At 40.0% G+C, this 24797-nt stretch overlaps 1 protein-coding gene across 24 annotated transcripts in view; it reads left to right on the forward strand.

The window, feature by feature from the left end:
* Positions 1-23419, forward strand: part of EPB41L2 (erythrocyte membrane protein band 4.1 like 2) — a 210049-nt gene extending 186630 nt beyond the window's left edge. For all 24 annotated transcript variants that reach the window (XM_019663475.1, XM_019663486.1, XM_019663469.1 and 21 more), the window contains 3 exons: positions 454-534; positions 4472-4582; positions 23282-23419. In XM_019663475.1, the coding sequence (XP_019519020.1) occupies positions 454-534; positions 4472-4576 (186 nt within the window). In that variant the 3' untranslated portion in view covers positions 4577-4582; positions 23282-23419. The remainder of the gene's footprint in view (positions 1-453; positions 535-4471; positions 4583-23281) is intronic.
* Positions 23420-24797: the final 1378 nt, after the last annotated feature.

Here is a 24797-nt window from a genome sequence, read left to right on the forward strand (position 1 = left end):
GCTCTCCAAACCTAGACAGGATACCAGTATTGTTATTAATAGAAGTCCTTGTAACTTTACATAAACCAAACAATTATATCTTCTCCATCCTTCTTTTCAAAAATAGCCAATTGAGAGGGAAGAAGCCCACAAAATTGTAATGGAATGTCCCAGCGGAACTGTTGGATTAAATGGGAGTTCTTCCTTCTAAATCTCACCTGAATCTTGGTAAATTAGTATTAAAGCTGCTTTCAGTTGAGGAATACTTATGGACGCTACGACTTTAGCAATAGGAGTCTATCGAGCTTGAAAATCTGGGAAGTTTCTAGAACATCAGTCTTCCCCACTCCAGTGCATTGCCTTACAATCATCAGAAGGTCTAGGTGTGCGCCACCTCTGTTTTTTCTGATTGTGTGTAAAACGTGCTTTAGTGATTGCTGTTCCCCCACCCTTCTTTTTCTTTATGATCTTCAGACTGTGAAAGGTGGAATATCTGAAACAAGAATTGAGAAACGCATTGTGATCACAGGAGATGCTGATATTGATCATGACCAGGTAAGGACCTGAGGTTCTGGTTCTGGAATTGACCACATTTGTTTTCTAAGGTTTGCACCTGTCGTCATGTCACATCCCTATGCCAACTCCCTTCTTCCAGTGCTTCCTGCATGAATCCACTTCCTCAACATGGTATAAGACACCTCACAGCCTAGACGCGCCTGTCCTACAGCCTTCCAAACATGGAATCAGCATAAAACATGTATTGCTCTTTATTTCCCACTGGCTTTACATACCCTTTTGGGTCAAAATAATCAAGAGGGTTCCTGGCAGCCATTAGGTATTCATATAGCCCTGGTTTAAAGGCAAGTCATCAATTGCTAACAAATGAATGGTAGTTTAATGACACTGGCTTCCAAATAATAAGAAAAGCCACAAAATTTGACATGCCTACTTTTAGGAACTCATCAAAGTTTTTTTTAATAGCATTAGAAAAGTTGGGCTATTTCCCACTAGGTGTTTTTCCCTAACTATTACTATTATTGAGGGGTGGGGGAGGTAATCTAAGGCCTTTTACAGCGTGAAAACTTACATGTATTCAGGAAAAAGAATTTTAAAGAATGGTGCTTCCATTCTAATATTGAGCAGAATGCATAACTTTAAAAAGCAGGTGATGAATGAAACGGCTGGAAAATTTGAGAGTTGCTTTAACTTTAGACTGCAGTCCCAAGCAACGATGATAAGGGGTTTTTGTTTTGTTTTGTTTTTTTCTGAGTGATTTGAACTCCTCTTCAAAGGAGACCAAGCTGTTTTCCTTTTATAACAACTTGAAAAGGAAAAGAAATGTTCAGCTGACCATCCCAGCTGGGGAGTAGGAACAAATGTTAGTTACCCAGCTTTGAACACAGTATTGAACTCAGGAAAGAGAATTTTAGAGGACGGAATTTCTCGTTTAAGAAAGACTCACTGTATGTGACCAAAGAGAAATAAATTTCTTCTATGACTACAAAAAAAAAGTTATTTTAAACCCCTGTAAGCATCATTTTCCTTACATGTTTCATATGCGAAAGGGCTGCCCTGACTGAATTTTGACTGAAGAGTACGATTCCTGGTAGATGATTAGTACATTGCTCTTGACCACAGGAGAGGGAATTAACCTACGTGAGAACCAAGCCCGCAGTTTCCCACGTAGAGGATTCATTCTGTCTCTGCTTACTGTACAGACTTGAGTTCCTTTGACATGAAGTTGGAGCAAACCTAGTCTTGCTCCTGTACTCTGGGACTCGCACTCATCAAGCATCCGTTGACGTCCCACAGCGGAGCCTGCTAGGCAGGGGCCCCCATCCTTTAGCGAAGTGGAAAATGAAAACGGAGGTCTCCCCCAGCCTTTGTTTCTCCTACCCTCTGTCTCCACTGAACCTAGGCCCTTTCTGGCTTTCAAATGCCAGTTTCCCTTCAGGGATTACTCTCGGATTTTATTTTATGTGCATTCTTTAGTACCAAAATAGCACCTATTCCTAACTCTTACATTAGAAAACTATCATGACACCATTGCAGTATTAAGTGTTCCATTTATAAGACATCTTGCTTCAGCCCATTTTAAAACCCAGGTCAGATATCCAAATGATGAGAATAGAGATGTAACTTTTTTATATCTAATTACAAGATGGCATAAACTTTTTTGAGTACGTTTAATTGTGGCTTCTGGTGTGCTTGTCACCAGCAGCTCATGAGTTCACTTTCTGCTTAAAGCCTGTGATGAATGACAGAGCTATTTAAAATTAAAGGAGTAAAATCACTTCTCTGCCAAAAACTGATGTTGATCATGTAGTGACTAAAGTCATTGACATTTTTTTTCAGTTCCTTGCCTACATTAATAGTGGTTGGGAACCCTTCATTTGAGCAAAATAGGAAAAAAGGGATCTCTTCTGAGAAACATGCTCTTGTAGAAGCTTGCTTTGTGGGTTCCTCACCCATGTGAGCCCTGACACTCAGCTCTGTACCAGGGAGAAAGAAACGACCCTGCGGTTGCTCCTCAGGTCAGCTATCAGCTGGAAGGCTACTGAGCAAAACCCGGCTCTAATAAAATAGCTTCTCAGTTCGGAAATAGGATGCAATAGTTTCCTCACAGTCTTTTTCGTTGCCATAACCAGTTAACATGTTACAGTATTTAATTTCATGTGCTGCTCTTATAGAATGAAAGGAACTAATGGCAGACCGACTTCCAATGTGTTTGAAGGTGATTCAAGCAGTTTTCGATTTTCCCTACTTGTCTTCTAATTAAAGCATGTTTCACATGTGTTACTTTCCCATGAGCATCATTTGTACTTTCACTTTAACAGTTACACTGCTTTAATGTAGATAGGTCTTCACAGTGAGCATAAACTCTTGAGTGATAAGTTGTCTGTCAGCTACATTTGGTTCCCATCAGAGCCTGTCCTTCCCAATTTGGATTCCACAAACCAACATGGCATAGACAGTTTGGATTGTTCCAGTCTCCCTCTTGCACACATGTGCGCGCGCTCGTGTACACACACACACACACACACACACACACACACACACACACCTGTACGTCACCCTTCCCCGCTGACACCGCAGTCAATGCACAGAAACACTTTCTGAGATAAGATCTCCCCACTCCACTCTTGCCCTCCAGTTTCCCGCTCTTCCCACCTGACAAACAGTTGTGCTGATGCTCAAATTGGAGGCTGGTCCCCTGTCTGAGTTCTCTCTTGTCCTGACACACGTGGGTCGCCAGTTTGTTTGCTAGTTGAATTTTAAGCACCCTCAAGTGTCTTTCAAATCTTCTGTGCAAAAGTTTTTTGGTGTAAAAACAATTTCTTTTTTTGTGTGTGGAATAGGCTGAGGGTTTTGCTCAGTAACCTTCCAGCTGACAGAAACTATATTCCAAACAAAAATGCAGTTGTCCCCTTAGGCAGGTGACAGAGCAGCAGGAAATACTGCACTGCTTTTTTCAAATGCACATTTTCCGTATGAATTATGGTGCTAACTAGCCTAGTAGAATTTCTTTTTTGTTTTCTAAATCTGTCCTAGATTTTGAGTGCTGTTGAATGGTGTTTTCTTTTACTTTTCTCCCCAAGACCTCTTTTAACATCTTTCCCCTCTGAAAAGTAGGTTGTTTCCACTTTGCCGCAGCACTCATATACATTTCTGATGCGCTGCAGAGAAACCGTGTTGCTTTGTCACAGCCCGATCCAGAGGAGAGGCCATGAACCAGTGGAGGCACCCTGGGCTCTCCTCCTGCCCTACAGCCCACTGGCAGGGCGGCCATGAGAAAGACCCACTGACCTGCAGTGTTTTCCACTGTAAAATAGGGGTATTTACTTTATCACCTGAACATTAATCCGTCTCTGGCCTTCAGCTTTACTGTGTGTCATTGTTGCTGCAGTTTGCATTGTTCTGTGCCCGAGAAATTTATATTTTTCCTGCAGCAGTTTAGTTCCACAGACTTTTTACCAAAATTCCCGAGAGCCCAAGAGGGCAAAGATGAGCGAGGCCTGGCCTGGTCCTGCCCATTGGGGTTTCAGGCGATCGGGAAATAGCAAGTGTGACTTGACTATACAGCACAGGCACTGCGCTGGGTGCTTCTCATCAGTCCTAAGTCCTTACAGCAAACCTTAAAATGGTCTCTGCACCCTTAGCACCAGCCTCAGGTTACAGGTGAGAATTCCAGGATTAGAGAAGATCTGTTGTCTCCAAGTCTCACGGGAGTGCAAGGCTGGGGTTCAGAGCCAGCGAGTTCCTTCTACATGTATCATTATTTGAAATGGACTGGAGAAATGCGCTTTGGGGAAAGGAGTAGCATTCTTTAAAATTAACAATGAGCCCATTTCAAATCTTCCTGCTTCCTCAAGCAAAGCAGTAAAACCACACTGGCCTGAGGTGGAATCCCAGGGGATCAGCGTGCACGTGTGTTGCCGTCGCGAGAAGGAGCCTGTTCCTTCACTGACTGTACTCTCTCCTGACCCTGCAGGCGCTGGCCCAGGCCATCAGGGAAGCCCGGGAGCAGCACCCTGACATGTCCGTCACGAGAGTGGTGGTGCACAAAGAAACTGAGCTGGAGGAAGGGGAGGAGTAAGTGCGGGTAAGAAAGCCTTCCGCGCGACTGCTGCACTCCGGCGCCTGCTGAGGGCGGAAAAGGCACTTGTGCGTCACAGTGTCTGCCACCTGCAGTCCGTTCCATTTCCAGGCTGTGTTATCCCCCAGTACATCTGCTCAGGTTACCTGCATATAACTATAAACTGTCAACCGACACGCATGTGGTGCTAACAACTGCCGTGTATTGAGGGCTGCTAATAATTGACAGCTATGAGTTGCTTTACTGCTTGAAAGCACACTGATACAGTTATCTTAATGTTCACGGTGACCTTTGGGGAAGGTGCTGCTGCTTTCGTTTAGATGAGGGATTTTTATTGCAAGAAACACAGAGGGAGAGCTGAGTTAAGTCTTTTAAACATAGACATTAATAATTGTACATCAGAGAATGAACCATAAAAAGGTAAAGGTGGTTTTGACTGGGTAAAAATTGAAAACTTTAATCAAACCAACAAAAATAAAAATAATGCATAAATGACAACGTTTAATATTCCAGGTAGAGAAAGGATTAATATCCTGACTATATTAAGAACTCTTATGTGTTATCAAAAAATTTAAACACTTAAGCAGAAAACTGGGAAAAGGGTTAAGCAAATCATGTAGAAACTAAGTGAACAATAAACAAAAATGTTTAAATCAATATCAATTAAAAATTGAGTGTACATATTTTCACTTATAAATCTGGCAAGTTTATGTTTTTAGCTGGTATCAGGGAGGTTGTGGGAGGAAAAACACACTCATTTGCTGCTGTATAAATTAGTAATATTTATTAGTAATAAAATGAAGGACAATTTGGCTAAAAACCCCATTAAACATGCCTACCATTAAAACCACTTTTAAGATTATCTTAAATAATCAGAGATGTATTCAATGGATTTATCACATTTTTCATATACACTAGCAAAAAATTTGAAACAGCTTAACGGGCCAACAGTAGGGGTTGGTCGTACCTTATCCTGCCTCTGTGTAATGACCACTATAACCATTAAAAGCTGTGCTAAAGAATTCTTAATGAAATGAGTAAATGTTCATCATTATATATGTGTTAGTATTTCAAAATGCAGGTTTTATCACACAGCACATAGACTAAGATTGCATTTTTGCTTTTAAAATGATCCATGCAGTGATCAGTCAATAGATAAATGCGCCACTGGGATGGCTGGTCACAGAACACACACACCTTCCACCTTGTGGCGAGGCCAAGTGCATTTTCATTGCAGGAAGTGGGGTTCTAACCCTGCACAGCCTCCCCTCTGACTTTTCAGTTTTTGCCAATCTAATAGATACGAAACCACACCACTTTCTTTCTTTCTTGTTCTAATTGATTCTTGATAGATTCTGAATATTAATCCTTTGTCAGTTTTGTGTTCTAAATATCTTCCGGTTTGTGGTTTTTTTATTATTAATATAATTCAACATAGTTATTAATATATTGAATGTAGCTATTAGTGTAGTTAAAATAGTTGAATTATCAGGCTTTCCTTTTTTGGCTTTTCCATTTATGGCTTATGCTCTGTCCATACCCTGAAGTATTAAAGATAATTTTCGATCCAGAAACTTTAATGTTGTCTTTCACCTTTCATATATCAGTCCTTAAATCATCAGAAATTGTTTTTCCTATGTGATCAGAAACAGTGATTTGTTTGTTTTCTGTATAAGTAGCCAGCATTTAACATTGTTTATTGAAGAACCCATCCTTTTCTCCTAGTCTGCAGGTCATATGCAGATTTTTTTATATGTGTGGGTGTGTTTCTGGGTGCTTTCCTTAGTCCACATGTCTATTCCTGTTCCAATGCCATGTTGTCTTAATTACTACAGCTTTAAAATGAGTCTTGATATATGGTGGGCTGTGTCTCCCCAATTGTTCTTTTTCTTAAGGAGTATCTTGGCTATTCTGGGCTCTTTCTATTCTATATAAATTTCAGAGTTAGTTTGTTAGGGTCTAAGATAAACCCTGTGGTATTTTAATTGGAATTACATCCACTCCGTAGCTCAGTGAGAACTCTATCTTTGTGATATTAAGTCTTCTTTTCCACAAACATAAATGTTTCTCCATTTACATAGGTCTTCTTTAATTTCTTTCAATAAAATTGTATGATTTTTTTTCCCTCTTACCCAGAAAGATGTCTTATAAATCTTTTTCTAGATGTTGCTGGTATAGGGAACTACAGTTGGCTTTTCTATATTGGTTTTGTACTCAGCAGCTCTTTATATCTTAGATACTGTTTTCCACAGTGTGTAAAGGCCTATAAGCAGAAATCATTTAAAATTTTAGCACAAGCACAGTATCTAGTTACCTGAATAAAGGTGCTGTTATATGCTGAATGTTTATCTTTTTATTTTTGAAATATATTTCCCTGAATGTTTTATATATGGAAGGCTGAGAATATCTTAGCTGGGAGTCACACAGTCAAGTACTATGTTTTAATCTTGCCAGACCTCAAACTATGTGGTTTTGGGCATATCAGTGGAGATGGTTAAATCTACCTTTTTCAACTCAAAGGACTTATTGTAAGGATATCATAAAACAATGAGAAAATTGAGTGTTATAAAAATGTGAAAATACTGGGTATTTCTCCTAAATTCTATGAGTCAGTAATGACCGCTGTGAACATTACCAACACCCCTACTTTGATATGTGGCATTTTAATCAGTTTTAAAATGAATTAGTTATATCAGTTATTCCTAGCACCTTATATTCATTTTTGCAGTGGATACACACACACACACACACACACACACACACACAGCCTTTCAAGTTTGCTTTTCTTAGAGATCATCTTTTATAAGCAGCCTTGTTAAACAGATTTGAGGCAGTTAAAGTATAAATTCACATAAACAGTTAGCAAACCAGATAAGTTTGGAAAAATTCATTCATCCATTCAAAAAATATTTGAGTGCCAAAATGTGCTAGGGTAGGACTAGTCATCCAAGATTCAAATTATCAAGTTGGCAGACAAAACAAACATGGCACCTTCCCTTGGGGAGGCTCTGCTCCAGGAGGCGATGTATAAATATTAACAAATAAAATATAATTGCAAATCTGATAAATGCTCTGAAGGAAATAACGTCATGAGAGAACAAACTAAGGGACTTAAACTATTATAAATGTAACCTATTACTCAGGAAACAAAGTTTGAGTTGAAATCTGAAGGCGGAATAGGAGTTAATCTCAGTGTCAAAGTCATGTTAGCATCTCTACCCCGCACTAGCTGCGGCTTGTTCTTGAAATTTTCCCTTTGCTGGTGGCTGTCAAGGCCGGAAGGAGTGTGTTTCTCCTGCTTCAGCTGCCCTCTGGCTGCCCTGGCAGGACCCACAGAGGCAGCAGGCGGCCCAGGGCAAAGAGCAGGAGTATCTGAACGTCAGAAAAGGACAAATATTTGTGATGTATCTGCCCCCGTTCCCTGTTCATGAAGAGCTCTCCTTCCGACCTGACCTGACCTCTCCCTTTGGAGTAGCCCTGAGTCTTTGATCGAGCATTGAAAGTAGGTGGTGGGGGTGTGGAACCTACAAAAAGATGGCCAAAGGCCAACCCGCAGTGGACTCAGCCTCCGGAGCCTGCTTTCTCAGCTGGGTGTCGGCCGGCTGGGAGGCAGAGAGGAGCTAAGTGCAGAGCTGTGAGAAAGAAAACATAGACTTCAGAGGAGGGCTTCACTAGATCTGTGTGACTGTTTCCATGTCCTCTCACGGACTATTTCCCCTCCCTCCAGTTTGTTCTAAATGCATAGTTATGAGCCCTCACATGGACACAGGATGTTACTGACGTGTTACCACTGGAATGGTCCTGAGCTGACCTGATCAGGGCAGGGAAGACTCCAGATTTGGTGGCTTCAGAAAGAGCCCCAGAAGGGGGAGCTCGTGACTCGGCTTTAGGTGACACTGTGAGCTCTCTGAACCCAGACTTCAAATGAGCCTCTCTCACTCCTGGAGTAATCATTGATGTGGGCTAAAAAAGTGAAGGGCACCTCCTTTTCATCTGAAAGCAGTGAGCGGCCAAAAGATGAAATGACACAGGAGCGGACGCTCATCTATTCACTCATTCTATTCCTTTATTTGCTTGTTATACAAATATACATGGAGGGCCCGTGAGATACCAGCTACTGTTTTCCCATGGAGGATTTCAAATCAGACAAGGTCTGCACTCACACACAGTAAGCCTGGTGCAGAACAGTTTCAAGTTTTATACTATGTTCTGAATTGAATGTAGTGGGAACAAAAAGATCTCTGCATCAGGATGGAGCGTTGCACCTGCGCTTCACGGTGCGTAGGAGTTAGCTCAGTGAAGAAAGGCGTGGAAGAAGGGGGCATGGATGTGGGGCTGTGAACTTGACACCCTAAACAGCTGGATTGCAGAATACTTACGGGAGAGTGATGGAGATGAGGCAGCATTGTACAAGCCAAGCTAAAGAGGCTCTGCTTTACCCGGAAAAGCTGTGGGTGCTCGTGTATCTGAGAAGTGGGAAGCAGGAAGAGTGTTGTGACTGGCTGACTTCGCATGAGAGTATGGAAGTTGGTGGGTTGGGATGGTGGCGGCGCAGGGGAGACTCCCAGACGACGTCCAGGTTTGTAGCTTGGGCACATGAGTTGATGGTGTGCCTGTGATTTCAATCATGGAATACCTGTTTCATTTTTCACAATGTCACAGGCAATGTCACCAGTCCTCTGCTCTTAGCTATTTTAAAGCAGAAGTGTGTTTTTTGTTCTGTGCTGCTATGTAGGAGAGACCACTGTCATAGGTATTTCAGAGGAAGCTTGGCAATGAATCTATAAGGCTCCGTCTTATACACACACAACATGGGTAATTGGAAATTTTCCAGGTAGTGTGAGTGTTAAGAGGAAGTGTAGCATAGGAGATTGGCAGGGTTCAAATCCACTCTGTAGTTGTGTGGCCTGGGCAGGCTTTTTCACTTCTCTGTGCCTCAGTTCTGTCATGTAAACTGGGAATCATAATAGAATTTACAGAAGGGTTTGTTTCCAAGGCAGGTTGTAGGAACTTTTCATAATATATAAGGTCAACCACGAATCCTTTTTTGTTCTTAAGAGTCAAATAATTATGAAGATTTTTATCCCAGAGATGTTGACTGTGAAATGCCTACAGAGAGGTCCAGGAGGCAACCTGGGGCTCTGAGCGAGCACAATACGCTTCAGATCAGGAGACGGAGATTTGCAGGTCATTCGAAAATGTCATCTACTGATGTGAAGTCTTCTGTTTGAGTGATGTTATCCAGGGTCAGGTCACAGAAAGTTCAGACCTGGGGAGCGGAGGACACAGGAGGAGGAACCAGGAGGAAGGAAACAAACAGGGACAGAGGGTGTGATAAAACCCGTGACAGAGCGTAGCTTCAAGAAGGAGAGAATAATCAAGTATTAAATATGGCAGAGAAGTCAAGTGAATACATCCTTTGAAATTGTCGGTACAGAAGCAACCTTGGGGCTTTGGCAGAGCTACTTCAGTCAAGGTGTAGGGATGGAGCTCTGTAACAGGTTGAGGAAATGGGGATTTTACATGGCGAATGCTTTCAAGAAGCTGAAATCAGTAATAGGGGCTTTCTCCAGTCTGCCTGTCTTTATCTGAGAAGATGGAGAACATTGCATCAGGTTTCACAGAGCCCCCGGAGCTAGCAAAGCCATCATTCCTTGGAACCTGTTAGATGTACCCTGAGTCCCAATCCACAATCCATAGTAAGCACATAACTAAATTAGTGGTGTTGCTTTCTGTGCTGTTGTGCATTCATGAACACCGGTTTCTAAAATGGATAATACTGGGTTCAAGCCAAGATTTCAAAGTCAAGATGATGTTCATCGCTTCAAAATGAACTCGCAAGCCCAACAGGAAATTAGCATTAGCTATGTCACTGCCCTGACAGGATAAAAGAGCCATGTTGGCTGTCCTGAGCTCTCGCTAATCAGGACTGCTCATTTACACGTGGGCCCTGACATGCATCACCCAGTTGTTGTAAGAGAAGCGCAAGCCTGTTGAACTGCAAATGACTGTTTTTGCTTCAGGAGCCAGGTGGTTTTCAGGCATATGAAACACGTTACATTTTTTATTTTTTATTCTGTCTAGTTGTGCTAGTCTCATTTCTAAAATTAGCATTTTAGTGCAGTTTAGTTTTCGGTATAGATGAATCAAACCTAGCATGAAGACTTCTTATACATAGAAATGAAAAGCCATTTTGGATTTAGTGAGTTTTAGACATAGCCAGGTTTCACTCAGGAATGCTGTGGAATGTTCACTTTTAATATTTATAAATCTCAAAGCACTATCAATGAGTCGATTACAATACATTTGAACTACACAACAAAAAAGGCACTGGATGCTGCTGCTGTGGGACGTATATTAGTACCTGGTAGTCACTAATTCCTCAGGGTTTGCTCTTGGACAAAATCATTATTGACTATTGTTTTTGCAAATAAACCTATCTTTATTTTAATTTTTCCTGGTAATAAGAAAAGAGAGGAGGTTATAGTTTTTAAATGGGAAAGACAGTACAAAATGTGACCCGTAATTCCTCTGCTCCTAGAGATAGAGAATCCCTTTTCACAGTATGTGCGCGCGCGCGCGCGCGCGTGTGTGTGTGTGTACATACATTCACAGTTACACCCACACACATGCACTCACACCTCAATTTATATAGGTTGGCACTGTTGACTGTTATATATGCTGCTTTTTTTATCCACTTAACTGTGCATTGTAGATAACTGTCATTACCTAATCATTTTTCACTAGCCATTGAATAGATGCATGATGGTTTGTTTAACCTCTATGAATGGGTATTTAGATTGTTCCTCAGTTTTCACAGTTATACACACACCTGCAAAGATTATACTTGGGTATACATTTTTGTGCATTAATTTAATTGTTTCTTTAGAGCAGATATTTTTTTAAATTAGAGTTGTTGTGCCACCAAGGGTTTTGGACATATTGCCAAACTGTCACCTTGAAGTTTCTACAAAGTTAGACTCCTGCTAGCAGTTTATCAGCATCTGTTTTCCCACACTAAAGATTATAAGACATATAAAAAGTATTTGCCAATGCCCCCTTTATTTTTAAATTGTGAGGAAAGGACAATTTTTTATTTTTTTTCATTGCTAGTAAGGTTGAAGTATACATACACACACACACACACACACACACACACAATTTGCATTTCTTTGAATTGCCAGTTTGTGTCCTTTGTCCATTTTTCTATTCAGTTGTTTATTATCTTTTATCTCTTACAGGTTTGTTAAAGTTGTTAATCCTTTACAAATGCTATTTCCCCCCATTTTTCATTATTATTGAGGGTTAAAAATGGTACCAAAAAGGGGCAGAAGGGCAAGACAAAATTTACAAATTGGAGACATGCAGGCAATATTCAGAGTTTTATTTTTTTGCCCAAGCAGCATTTTTTAGAATTTTAATTAATTATTAATGCTTAAAATGGGAATATAACCAGCTGCTTTAGAAACATCAGAAGTTCTGACAACACCAAGCATGCTTTCTCTCGTGGCTGCAGTCGCTGAGCATCCCTCAGACAGGGAGGAGCGCTCCAAGTCACAGCATCTCTTCATGTTGAGGTCCTTGGGATCTAGTTTCCTTACTTATCTGTTACCTACCTGGCCTCTGAGATGGGTGGAGGTGGTGGTTATGACTTTATTATACTCTATTCTAGGGCATATTTAAGAATATGAAAATTACCGTATTTGCCGGCGTATAAGACGATTTTTTGGCCCTGAAAAATATGCCTCCAAGTGGGGGGTCGTCTTATACGCCAGGTACACTTCAGATAGACTGCCCATAGTGCTTGCCCCGTGCCATAGTGGCCTCCCGATGCCCGCCCACTTCATTCCACATACCGTTCAGGCATCAGCAGCGCTGCTGGGTGTATGCTCGGCTGTTATGCGATTTTGCTGTTATGCGATTTTACCACACTCGCAAAATCGCACATAGCCGACCATACACCCAGTATGATAGCGCAAAATCGCGAATCACGATACCATACTGGGTGTATGGTCGGCTGTGTGCGATTTTGCGAGTGTGGTAAATTCGGGTTACCGTATATTTCTTTACATATGCATTGAAGATTCGCGATTTTGCGCTATCATGGTGCCTGTTAGAATGTTGAAGAGCTCGCACTTGCACACTAGTGAGGTCCCAGGGAGATGTTGATGCAAGGGTGGACCAGACTGCTATAGTGACAGGGCGGGCAAACAGGGAGCAGGGACCAATCAAATCAGGCTTTGTATACAGCCAACAGCCAACCACAATACTGCACCATTGTACAGTACAGCATAGAAAATGTCAACCAGTCAAACCCCTATCATCCCTATCATGGCACCAGCCAAAAGAAAGAAGTATGATGCAAATTTTAAACTGAAAGTTATAAGCTTTGCTAAGGAAAATAATAATTGTGCTGCTGCAGACAATATGGAGTAACAGAAAAGATGGTTCGGGACTGGAAATCAAATGAGAAAGCATTAAAGAGTATGCCAAGGGGTAAGTGTGCATTAAGAAGAGGCACCCCACACTGGCCAGAACTCGAAAAACATGTAGCAGACATGGTGGCTCAACATCGCCAAAACGGTTATGTGGTGACACGAAATACAATACGCTTGTTTGCACTTCAGTGGGCCAAATCAAATCTGATATTGTTTTACCTTTTATTTGGTGTGTGGGAGGTGTGCGGAAGAGGGGGTAGTCTTATACGGCGAGTATATAACAAACTCTGTATTTTGAGTGGAAATGTTAGGGGGTCGTCTTATACGCCCAGTCGTCTTATACGCCGGCAAATACGGTAAGAGTGTTTAATTTTAAACTGTATATAGAGTGTCGTCTTCTTTCTCCCCACCATTTTTTAATGAGGAAATAGAATCCTAGAAATTAATTTGCCATACCCAAGAATCATAAAATACCATCCATATGCAGAGCTAAGTATAATTTCATTTATCTCAAGAACTTCTCTAATGTTAGACATTCCAGGTACTATTTTTTTTTAGCATGGAAATTCATGGGTGAAGTAGGAAATTTTACTATTCCTGCTAATTAATTTGTGTGTGTGTGTGTGTGTGTGTGTGTGTGTGTGTGTGTGTGTGTTTATGATACTCTGGTCTTTATAAGGATTACATTCCAAGGACATATTGGCATATTGGCCCTATGTTTATTTAGCTGTCTTGCGTTAAAATAGTTCAGTGAGCATTAGTGGTAATCTGGACCTCTTCTGTCCAGTGTGGTAGCCAGTACCTCCAGGTGGCCATTGGGCATTTGAAATGTGGCAATTCCAAGTGGAGATGTGCTTGAAGTATAAAATAACATACTGGCTTTTGAAGACATAAAAAAAATGTAATAAGTCAGAGTGTTGGGTCTGGAGATGAATTCTTTTGATTCCTACTAACCTTTCTATCAGGAAAATATTAAATGAAAACTTAGCAAGTTTTGTTCTTATACGCTTCAAAGATGGATTTCTAAAAGATGATAAGGGTTTTGTTACTTTTTTTTTAAGTGTAACTTTTATTTGATGCAGTAGAGAAGTGTTTTCTCATTTCTACTTATCTTATTATGAACCTAAGATAGACAAAAGCTTAGCTAGAATAAAGTATAAAAGTATAATGAGTGTAACATAACTTGAACCATAGTGTCCTTGTTATTTAAAAAGAAGCTTTAAGATTTTGTAGAATGCTTTCATACCAAGTTCCCACAAGCTTTGAACCTAGCAGAGTGAATCAGACCTTACTTTAATTTTAGGGCCAAATACTAACTACTGTTAGAAAACTTTGTCAAAGCCTCAGATTTGGGGAAACCAGTTTTTTAAAGAAGTAAGCATCCTCCTGGGATCTCATAGATATAGTTATTCAACAAAAGAGAATAAAAAGATGAACCCCTAAGCCCCCCAGCTTACATCGGCAGACAAAAGTAATGGTGAAGACAGGCAGTAGTGCTCTCTTCCTAGAGACATAACGCAGCTCTGTTTCTTCCCCTCCCCAAGCCCCTGTTCTTCAGACTTGCCCTGCAGATCAGTCCTTCTTACTTTCACTCATGGATTCATTAATGTATATTGTGAACCTACATGATCAAGGGACTCCAATAAATGTTATAAGAAAGACATCAGCATAGAAACATATATACAAATGGCCTATGGGGTAAAAAAAAAAAAAAAAAGTATTTTTCAAGAGAGGCCTAGATAAAGGGCTATGAAAGTGGACAGGAGAAACTTTCTGATTGACAGATCAGGGGAGACCTCCCTTATTAGGTAGCGGGAAAGCTCTTCTGTGCAGGGCTCTAGGGAAGTTTGGATATATGAGCAGAGAGGAAAGAGCATGTATTGGGTTGTTGGAAAAGTCATGACGCATGTTTGCGACAGATGGCACTAGTTCATTTTTGGAAGTACTAGAGTCATTTGCATCTATGTTATTGCTATGTCATTTGACAGCTGACAGTTCTAGCTTCATTCTAAAAGTTGAGCACTTTGGTTGAGGATTGGAGATTTTACAACAAGTTGAAGATGGAAGATCAAACTGTGCATTTTTGCCATATTTTACTGTTTTACTTTTATAAAGGAAAGAATGCGCGTTAAGCTTGTGAAAAAGTTGCATAAATTTACAGTGACAGTGCTCTACAAGAACGTCAGTGTCAATGATGGTTCACAAAATTCTGTGCTGGTGATTTTAATCTCAGTGACGCCCCTTGGTCAGGGAGGCCCACCAAGGTTGATGACCACAAAATGAAGGCATTGATCGAGCCAAACCCACGTTACACGACACGACAGATTGCAGAAATATTGAACATCCATCATTCAAGCATTCACGACCACCTGAAGAAGCTGGGATACGTAAGCAAGCTCGATATTTGGGTTCCGCATGAACTCAAAGAAGTTCATTTGACGGCGCGTATAAACATCTGCAATATGCTCATTAAACATGAGGAAAACGACCCTTTTTTGAAGCAACTGATAACTGGTGATAAGAAGTGGATTGTTTATAACAATGTGGTGCACAAAAGATCTTGGTCCCGACATGGTGATTCTCCTCAAACGACATCGAAAGCAGACATTCATCAGAGGAAGGTTATGTTCTCAGTGTGGTGGGATTTTAAAGATGTCGTGTTTTTCGAGCTCCTACCAAGGAACCAAACAATCAATTCAAATGTGTACTGTTGGCCCTTGGACAGTTTGAATGAATCCATCATCCAGAAATGTCCAGAGCTTGTTAATTGTAAAGGACTTGTGTTCCATCGTGACAATGTGAGTCCACACACAAGTTTGATCACCTGTCAAAAATTATTGGAGCTTGGATGGGATGTGTTGCCACACCCACCATACTCGCCTGACCTTGTGCCATCAGACTTCCACTTGTTTTGCTCTCTTCAAAACTCCTTGCGTGGTATAACGTTCAATTCAGATGAGGCTGTAAATCAGCATCTTGTTCAGTTTTTCACAAACAAAGACAGGTCCTTCTATGAACGAGGAATTATGAAGCTCAGTGAAAGATGGTTGTCGAACAAAATGAGCAATATATCATTGATTGATCTTTGTTGTTTATATAAATAAATGACCTTTGAAAAACATAGACAAAACACGTCATGACTTTTCTGACAACCCAATAGAACAATGGGATGGATATCAGGAAGAACAATTCCTACATTATAGCTGTGTTGAGTTCCCAGCAGAACTGGAAAGATTTATCAAAGACAAACTGCCAAAGGTATTCCATTCCCTGTTGGTACCTTAGGTTAGACTTTACTCCATAGGTCATCTGCACAGGGGAGCTGAGTTTGGGATGAGCACTTCCAGCACAGTCCTTCAGTAGGATTAATTCAATCGTAGTGTGTAGGATTCATTGAAAGGGTGCTAGCTTAGATGAAGGACCTTGTAAGGAAACCATGATACCGATTCAGGAGATTATTAATGGAAAAACTGAACTGGACATCTCTAACTTTAAGAGTGGAATTGAATTGAATTTGGAAGCAAAACTAGGCATGAAATACCATGTATGAAAATCTATAAAAAATATTAGCTAACATTTATTGAATGCCTACTCTCTGCCGACTTTGAGGACTTTGCTATTTGTTACCTGAATGAGTTCTTACAGTCGTCTGTTATGTAGTGAGGGCACGGAGGCCCTGAGAGCGTAAGTCCCTCCCTCACCAAAGTCACAGTCAGCGAGTGACAGGCAGATCCAGAACCGACCCTCTGCCAGTCTGAATCCACATCACATATTGCTTTGCAGAAGAATTCATGATGGAGTCTTTCAAGTAAACTCCCACCAGTGTCCTTAAAACATGACTCATTTTAGACACATTTATTTTGTACAAAATGTATTTGAGATTGCAGCTATGATATAAAGCTGAGTGAACAAGTCAAACCATATTTTCTAAACATCATGTTTTAAAGTGAGGTAAAATTGATGGTGTTTTTATTTGACAGGATATTCTGAAATTACGGCATGGTAGTCATTTAATTATTTAAGTAGAGTGACTTGACTGTGTCAAGCATAAAGATTCTAATAGAAAAATTACTGTTAGCTTTAAAGAAAATTCATTTAATTGGCCTGAAGAGATCACTGACAGCTTACCCTTTCCTCAAAGGAAAGGGAGTTTAAACTGGCTTAAAAACAAAAAGAAAGCTTTGAACATCACAGGGTGGAAGGGAAGGAAATTGTTCTTCCTAAAACCTCCTCAGGAGGGGAGGCATCTACAGCTGTGCAAAGACATGCCTTTAAAAACAATGCAAATTTGTGGAAAACATCTCAAAATTGACTCCTCTGAAGGCAAAAAAAAACTCAATTGTGATTCTAGCAAACCTTGAGCTGGATTTTTGTCTTAGGAGTGAAATTGTGTTAGTGTATGTGTTGTTGAACGCAGTGCAATTGGCGTTCAGAGGAGATGGGGGTCAAGGATTCCAACCTATCCCAGAAGACCTAAAGCTGAGCCATGGGCCTCAAAGGGCCCATGTGAGAGGCTAGTGGAAAGAAAGGCACCAAAATAGCATTAATATGTTCAGGCAAACCAGAGAGTGATACCACTTTGCTGAATTAATTGTAGAATAGGTGCTGAGCTTCATTTGACTGCAAAAGAAAAAAACATGAGATTTAGTTTTCCCCTCTGTATTCAGCACACACACACAAAAATGTGAAAGAAGGAAACAGCAATAGGTTAGCGGTAGCAGATTTGATATAAACAGTACTCAAGCTTAATGGTCTCAGGACCACTTTATATTCTTAAAAATTATTGAAGATTCCAAAGAGCTTTTGTTTATGTGAATTGCATCTAATGAAATTGGCCATATTATAAATCAAATACTGAAATTCAGCATATTATAAATCAAAATTGTAGCTATTGAAATTTTTCATATTATGTAAATCGACAGTTTTTTAAAATATTTATCAAGATAAAAATAATCACTTAGTGAAATAAGCCTGTCTGAAAAGGCTATAACATTGTATGATTCCAACTATATAATATCCTGGAAAAGGCAAAGTGATTGACAGTAACAAGATCAATGATTGCCACCAGTCTTATCAGAAGAGTCTTTAAATATTGGGAAGCTATCAAGCTCCTAGAGGCCAAAATACAGTTTTCCAAAATTCTAATTTTCACCTCGAAGCTTGAATTTTATCACTGGCAACAAGTACTGTCAATTGTTTTCCTTGAAGTGACAGGCTCACTTCATTTTTAAGAAAATGCCTGCCAGACGCCAAGTTCAATAGCATAGTTTGTCTGTAATTCTTTCAAGTAAAAAAGGTGTTTTATGGAAAAAACTGGCTTCAGCTCACCATTGAAACATTCATACAAACGCTTGTCCTCTAGATGTCCATGGTACTTCTGTAGGCAGCACTCCTGTTTATGCATACTTTCCCATTTCATCACACAGAATAGTAAAAAATGTAAACAAGGTTTAAAATGCAAGAAAATTGGTAATTTTTAGTTGCATTAAGAATATACTTAGTAAGTGAAACTGGCTTTCTTTGTTTTTTATTTCTAATGTGAGAGCATCGTCAAGAAAAGACACAATTTGGTGCCACTGCCTTGACCTGTGCTAAGATGCCAAAGGTTTACTCACCATTGTTGTTGCACCATTAGTGAGAATGTCAACACCCTGAAAAGGCAAATAATGTCTTAGCGTGATTATGAAATAGCTTTGACTTGATGACCCCTGAAAGGAGTCTGCGGGAGTTCCAAGGTCTGCAGACCACCACACTGAGAACTGGTGGGGCTTAATTATAGTGGTAACACAAACATTGTGAGACTTGACTATTTGCTGGGTTAACCAGATAGAAATTTATCATATTTGCCTTTTTGGTTCTAGGATTCTTATATTCTTCCAGTGGAAATTCTGTTTAACAATTAAAATCAAATATGCAAATTAAGAACCAAGGAAGAATAAAATGAAAGTTAGCATTAGAAATAACTGAAATTCATAAACTATTATATTTAAAACTGAACTTTGCATTTGAGTGCATGGACCTCATTTTTATTTAAGCAGTAGTTGCATTGTGTCTACATAAATATTTCATTCGTATTTTTGTGATCTCTGCTTATGTTACTGCCCTTTGGTAATTGAATCTTCATTAATCTGAAGAAATGTTGTGTTTTCTTGCACTGTTTTAATTATTCTGTGTAAAAACCACAGTCTTGCATTTTTATTGAGACCCCCTTCTGGGAGTCTTTACCACTAAAAGGCAGTGGTTCCTCTCAAATGCTTTTTAAAAGGTGCACATTGCAATTTACTTAATCAATATCTAGAGTAGAGCATGCTCAAGATTGAGAACCACTCACTGTGTGAGCCATGTCTCTGGAAACTCTAAGGTTATGCTTTTCAGATGAGGTGAACTTCTGTGCTTGAACTTGACTGATTTCCCACTGCTCACCATGACATACCGAGAAAGAGAAATTTAAGAACACACTGAACCCTCTGTGAGAATTTAAGGCAAAGTAGGTAACAGACATGTATCCTTGAAGAGTTTGGACATAGAATTAGACCTGATTAGATGAAACAGCCATCTAATCACAAATGTGTGAAAGCTATTCTCGCGTTGGCCAAAAGAGGGGGACACAGGCTATGGAATATGACTATAGTCGTTAGAAATGTTCACTGACATTGTATAGTCTAAGGTGGGGAAACTGAAGCATAGAAACAGTGGTTTGGGGTTTTGTTTGCTTGACCAAAATTCTAATACATGAAGTATAATCCGTATATTTAGCAGCTACACTCTTATCCAAATTCCAAGTGTGAATGGTTATGATATTGTCAAAAGTGAAAGCAGGTTGATGTAATGCCAGTAGCCAATGCCTGTCAATTTGTGTAAAGATATCAAGACTTCTGTGAATATGAGGTAGACTTTAAGCTTTAAAAAGGAGTTCTTGAAACTGTACAGCTCTTCACATGAAGAACCAGTGCCTTATTTTCACTTTGAGTGGAATATGTGATAAATTGTTTAGACCCAAAATGTAATCTATTAAAAATGGTTAGGGCCGGCCGAGTGGCTCAGTTTGTTAAGAGTTGGCTTAAGAGTGCGAGCTCTGAGCAACAGGGCTGCCGGTTCGATTCCCACATGGGCCAGTGACGCTGCACATGAGCTGTGCTGTCGCTGAGCTGCCAACAGGTGGTAGGATGGCTCAGCTGGTGTAACAACAAGGCTGCCTGTTCAATGGTGGGCTATGCCCACCAGCACCTAAGACTGAACTCGGCATCTTGAGCTGAGCTCCTGCCCAGATGGCTCAGTGGATAGAGCGTGTGCACTTAACAACGAGGCTTCTGGTTCGACTCCTGCGTGGGATGGTGGCTACGCCCACCCGCAACTAAGACTGAACTCAGCACCTTGAGCTGAGCTGCCGCCCGGATGGCTCAGTGGATAGAGCGTGCGCACTTAACGAGGCTGCTGGTTCGACTCCCGCATGGGCACCTGCAGCTAAGATTGTAACACAGCACCTGGAGCACAGGCCACGAGCTGCCGATGGGAAGCCAGATGGCGACTGGCGCCCTCTGCAACTAAGACTGAAGAACATCTTGGCTTGTCCCCCTCCCAATTCCCCAATAAAATCTTAAAAAAAAAAAAAAAAAAAAAAGGTCAAATGCTAAGTTTTTTTTTCTTCTCACAGGACAGAAATTAAAATATCTGATGCTTATGTGCCAATGACATTGGTGATTCCATCCTTATCTTCCCAGCTCAAAAGCTAGACGTTTACTACTTGGTATTTCGTATGTTTAAGTGCAAGAAGCAGTCAAGAAAAACTAGGTAGATGTGTAAATAAAAAAACTTCATATAAGAAATAACTCCCTATTCATCTGGAACAATAAGGACCTGAGGTGTTCAGAAACATTGAATATCTAATTAACTCGGAGTTATACTTCATTTACTGCTTTTTAAAGAACGAGGGGGAAAATGTGTTTAATGTTAAAATTATAAGTGTAATTTTCTTTGATTCTGAAAGCTATTTGGAATCCTTTAAACACATTCAGATGATCATTTGTAATACTTATTACCAGAAAAAAATAGATTTGTTTTACTTTCTAGTGGTTTGATCGTGAATAAATGATAGTAAATGATATTTAACTTTACATCGGTCACTATGTCTTTTTCTCTACACATATCTCAATAAATATTGAAGCTCTTTGACATCAAGATCTCTTTCATTCAGTTCCTACATACTCCTAGATTCCTGTTTCTTGTCTACTAATGACTTTGAAGCAAGTTTAATTTTAGCTTTCTTTTACAAATTTAAATTTAAATTTATGGTGAAAACAGATTTGGTAAAATAGAGTGACATGGAGCCTAGAGGAAGTGGAGAATAGAATCCTAAACCTCGTTCTTTCTGTACGTTTCCAGGTACTGGTAACGTCAGGGGGCCATTTTCTAAAGCACAAGTTAGGCCAAGTGACAGCCATGTTCAGCAAACAATGACTGTGCACTAAGCAAAGATAACAGCTACTAGCTCTCAAAGAATAGATAATGTGACTGAAGGTCACAGATAACGCCCAGATCCAGTTTGATTGGTAGTTTTCTCCATTCGTCTCACCACCCTCCACATTTCTTTTCATAATTACTGACCTAAAAACTGACAACTTTGTGTTTTCTCCGTTGATAATTGCCCTGCCTAGAATCAGGCAGAAGTACTGAGGAGTAATGAAATAGCTTAAAGCAGACAACAGGGTGGGAAAGAATCAATGTGATCAATCTGTCCTGAATAATTAAGAGACTATAATAATATATATGATAAATCTAAATTGAGGGGAGCTTTTTCATTAAAACAGACTTAATTTTATCTAACCTAAAAAGTGTATATTCTACTTGACTTTGGAACTAGTGTCTCTTGGACATTAATGACCACTCTCTACTTTCCTCGGTAATCACCTACCATTATTTACCAAAACTTCCAACCACACTGAAATATAAAATGAAATAGTTTTCTTCTTAAAACCCGTTTCTGTTTCAGAGACAATGTGCCATGCTTATTTGTTGTCTGCCTCCCAGTTCACTCGTATTTTAGTTCTCTCGCCTACCTACTTAACTTAGATTGTGGGCTTCAAAGACCCATGTCTTTCATTTTTCCTTATATCCATATGAGACCAATTCTTTCTTTTGGGTTCACTTGGCCTTTTGTGCTGACAAATCCACATCCCTCGTCCTTAGACCTCACCTGGGCTCTAAGCCTGTCACTCTTCCTCTGTTTTTGAGGTCCCAGACTCCAAACCTAATAGTCTCCTCTGGTCCGTCCTTCCTAGTATCACACTCTGATTCTTCTCCTTCAGTTGGGTCTCAAAGTCCTCTCTACACCTGACCTTGGTCATGTTCCTTGTGCAGCCTGGACTGCCACCGTGGCCTCCTGGCTGGTGTTCCCATCCCCACTCCTCTGCACCTTTAGCCTGTTCATCACACTGAAGCCATGGGGATGTTGTCAAAACAGAAAGCAGGCTGTGGCAAACCTTCCTCAGAACCAAAGGGGAATCAAACCCAACACCCTTCCCTTCCTGGACTTGTCAGGCCCTACCTGAACTTACTACCCCTCAGCTCTCCCACTGTCGTCTCGGCCTCTCACACTCTGCTGTGGATCATTGCAGCAACTTGACATTTGGTCTTCTTCTTGAATGCTCTTTCTGAAGTCATCCTTTGTCTATTAGATCAAGTTTCTACTTCGTAGTCTGGTATTAATGAATAGACCTAATATTTTTTACCTTACCTTTTGTTACTCACCATACCACTACTTAGCTTCAGCAATGTCCATTTCTTCACTATCCTGTTTCTCCCATTCGTTCCTGCCCTCCTCACACCCCTCTTAATATCGCGCACTTTCTCGCTTCCAGCCTGTCTCCATTCTGCTTCCCCCACCTGAAGCGCCCACTCCCTTCATGTCCGTGAAGTCAAAATTAACTTTGTGTTTCTTTATTCCTTGAATCTAGCTTTCAAAAATATATTGGTTTCCCTTCTTTAGATTTTTTTACTCTATGAAATACCTCTGTTCTTATAATTAACTCTTTTTTGGTTATTCTTATTTGCCAGTTATTTCTAGCATGCTTGTCAATTCTCCAGATATTTTAAGGCCATTGGGTGGAACAGGCTGTCACGGGTGTCTTCAGATAAACATTATTTACTGAAGAACTAGGCAGAGTGTAACTGTTTATTACTTGATTTGGAATTTGATGAATATGACTTAAATTTTTTTTCAAGCCTCTGTCTTTGGCATATTTAACCCTTGTCTCTTTTTTCCCCACAGAATTTCATTTTTTTCAACAACATTCAACTTTGTGAACCTGAAGAACTTTGACCATTCCAAGTCTTAATGCCACACCACTACTCCAGCAAACTTACACTACGACTGGTAACAATGACCAGAGGCCTGAAGACTTAAAATGCCAACACCAACCTTCCCTTAACAGCTCTGGTCTATACTGTTCCCTCGCATTTTAATATACTATTTTGTTTTATAACCACTTCTAAATATTCTTGATTATTTCTTTTTTTTTTCTTTTTTTTAAGTTAGGGCGTTTTGGTTTTGTTTCATGATTACTTTGTGTACAACTACCTGCTTTTTACCACTCATTTTGATCAAATGATAGTGAACAAAGCCAGCCTCAGCTGGTAAGGTGCTGTTGTACGGAAAGGAAACCCTGTGACTAATTTAGATAGTGGCTTTCCTTCTTCCAGATTCTTCCATTGAATTCCCCTTGAATTACTATAAGTATTTACAGAGTTTTCACATTGCAGTAAATACACTTTGTGAGAAAATATTACTACGGATTAAAAGCATTTCTTACATCTTGGAAATTTTCTAATGTTTGAGAAATTCATTGGGGATATTTTTTATATTGAAGCCTTTTGACTTTCCAGTCCTGTGACTTTGTACCTTGAGTAGAAAGTCAGAGACTCTCCAGACTGGAGAATTATGAAGAAGTCCGCTGACCATGCACTGTGTTTAGAGACCCCATCACACCACGGTGCCAACGCTTCTCAGACGCATGCTCTCCGGCAGCTTTCCAGAAACAGGAGGGAGGAGAGAGAAACGAGTTCTTCCCTTCTACTAAAACATTCAGGCAGCTTAAAACCTTAGTGCTTTCTTTCTTAACATGTCCAAATTTCAATACTTCCCATCATTTGAACACTTGTGTAGAACTCTTGCTTTGTATTAAACCTCCTTGTCTACATGTAACTGACCTTTTGTCACTGAGCAGGTCTAGCTCTTTCAGACAGTTGGACGACTCACACAGGTTTGAGGAAGCTGGGGAGAGGAGTAGGGGCTGTGGTGGTTTTTTTGATGGTTATAAGAAAGCTATACCATTTAAAGCTGACACCAGAGACCTGATAGGGACTTATTAACTGTATTGAATATTTTTTTCCTTTGCTTTTGACCCTATGTATAGTTATGAAGCCAGATTAGATTTATAGCAGCTTCAAGTTGTATTAAATGATATTTTGCTTTCTGTAATACTGTTATAAAATAAAGTTTGTTTATTCTCTAAAATTGTCATTTCTCTTATTATAAAGGTTTAAAAAAGTAAGCTCCAGTGATCTTTTCAGTCAGAAGTCCTGTTATTTTGTGGAATGTAGCATTTTTAAAATCCGTGACTCAGATCTTTTATAATTTGATGCTGCTGCCAACATCACCCATTTCCAAAAAGGCATTATTGCAAGTTTGTAAATCTGATGTTTAGAATTAGAATGCCAGATTCCTTCTGCTTGTTTTCTTTGTGTATTTTTTCTTTTGTTTTTGTTTTGATTCATTGAGTTGTACC

The sequence above is a fragment of the Hipposideros armiger genome, unplaced genomic scaffold (genome assembly GCF_001890085.2).
Source record: "Hipposideros armiger isolate ML-2016 unplaced genomic scaffold, ASM189008v1 scaffold_391, whole genome shotgun sequence".
Lineage (NCBI taxonomy): Eukaryota > Metazoa > Chordata > Mammalia > Chiroptera > Hipposideridae > Hipposideros > Hipposideros armiger.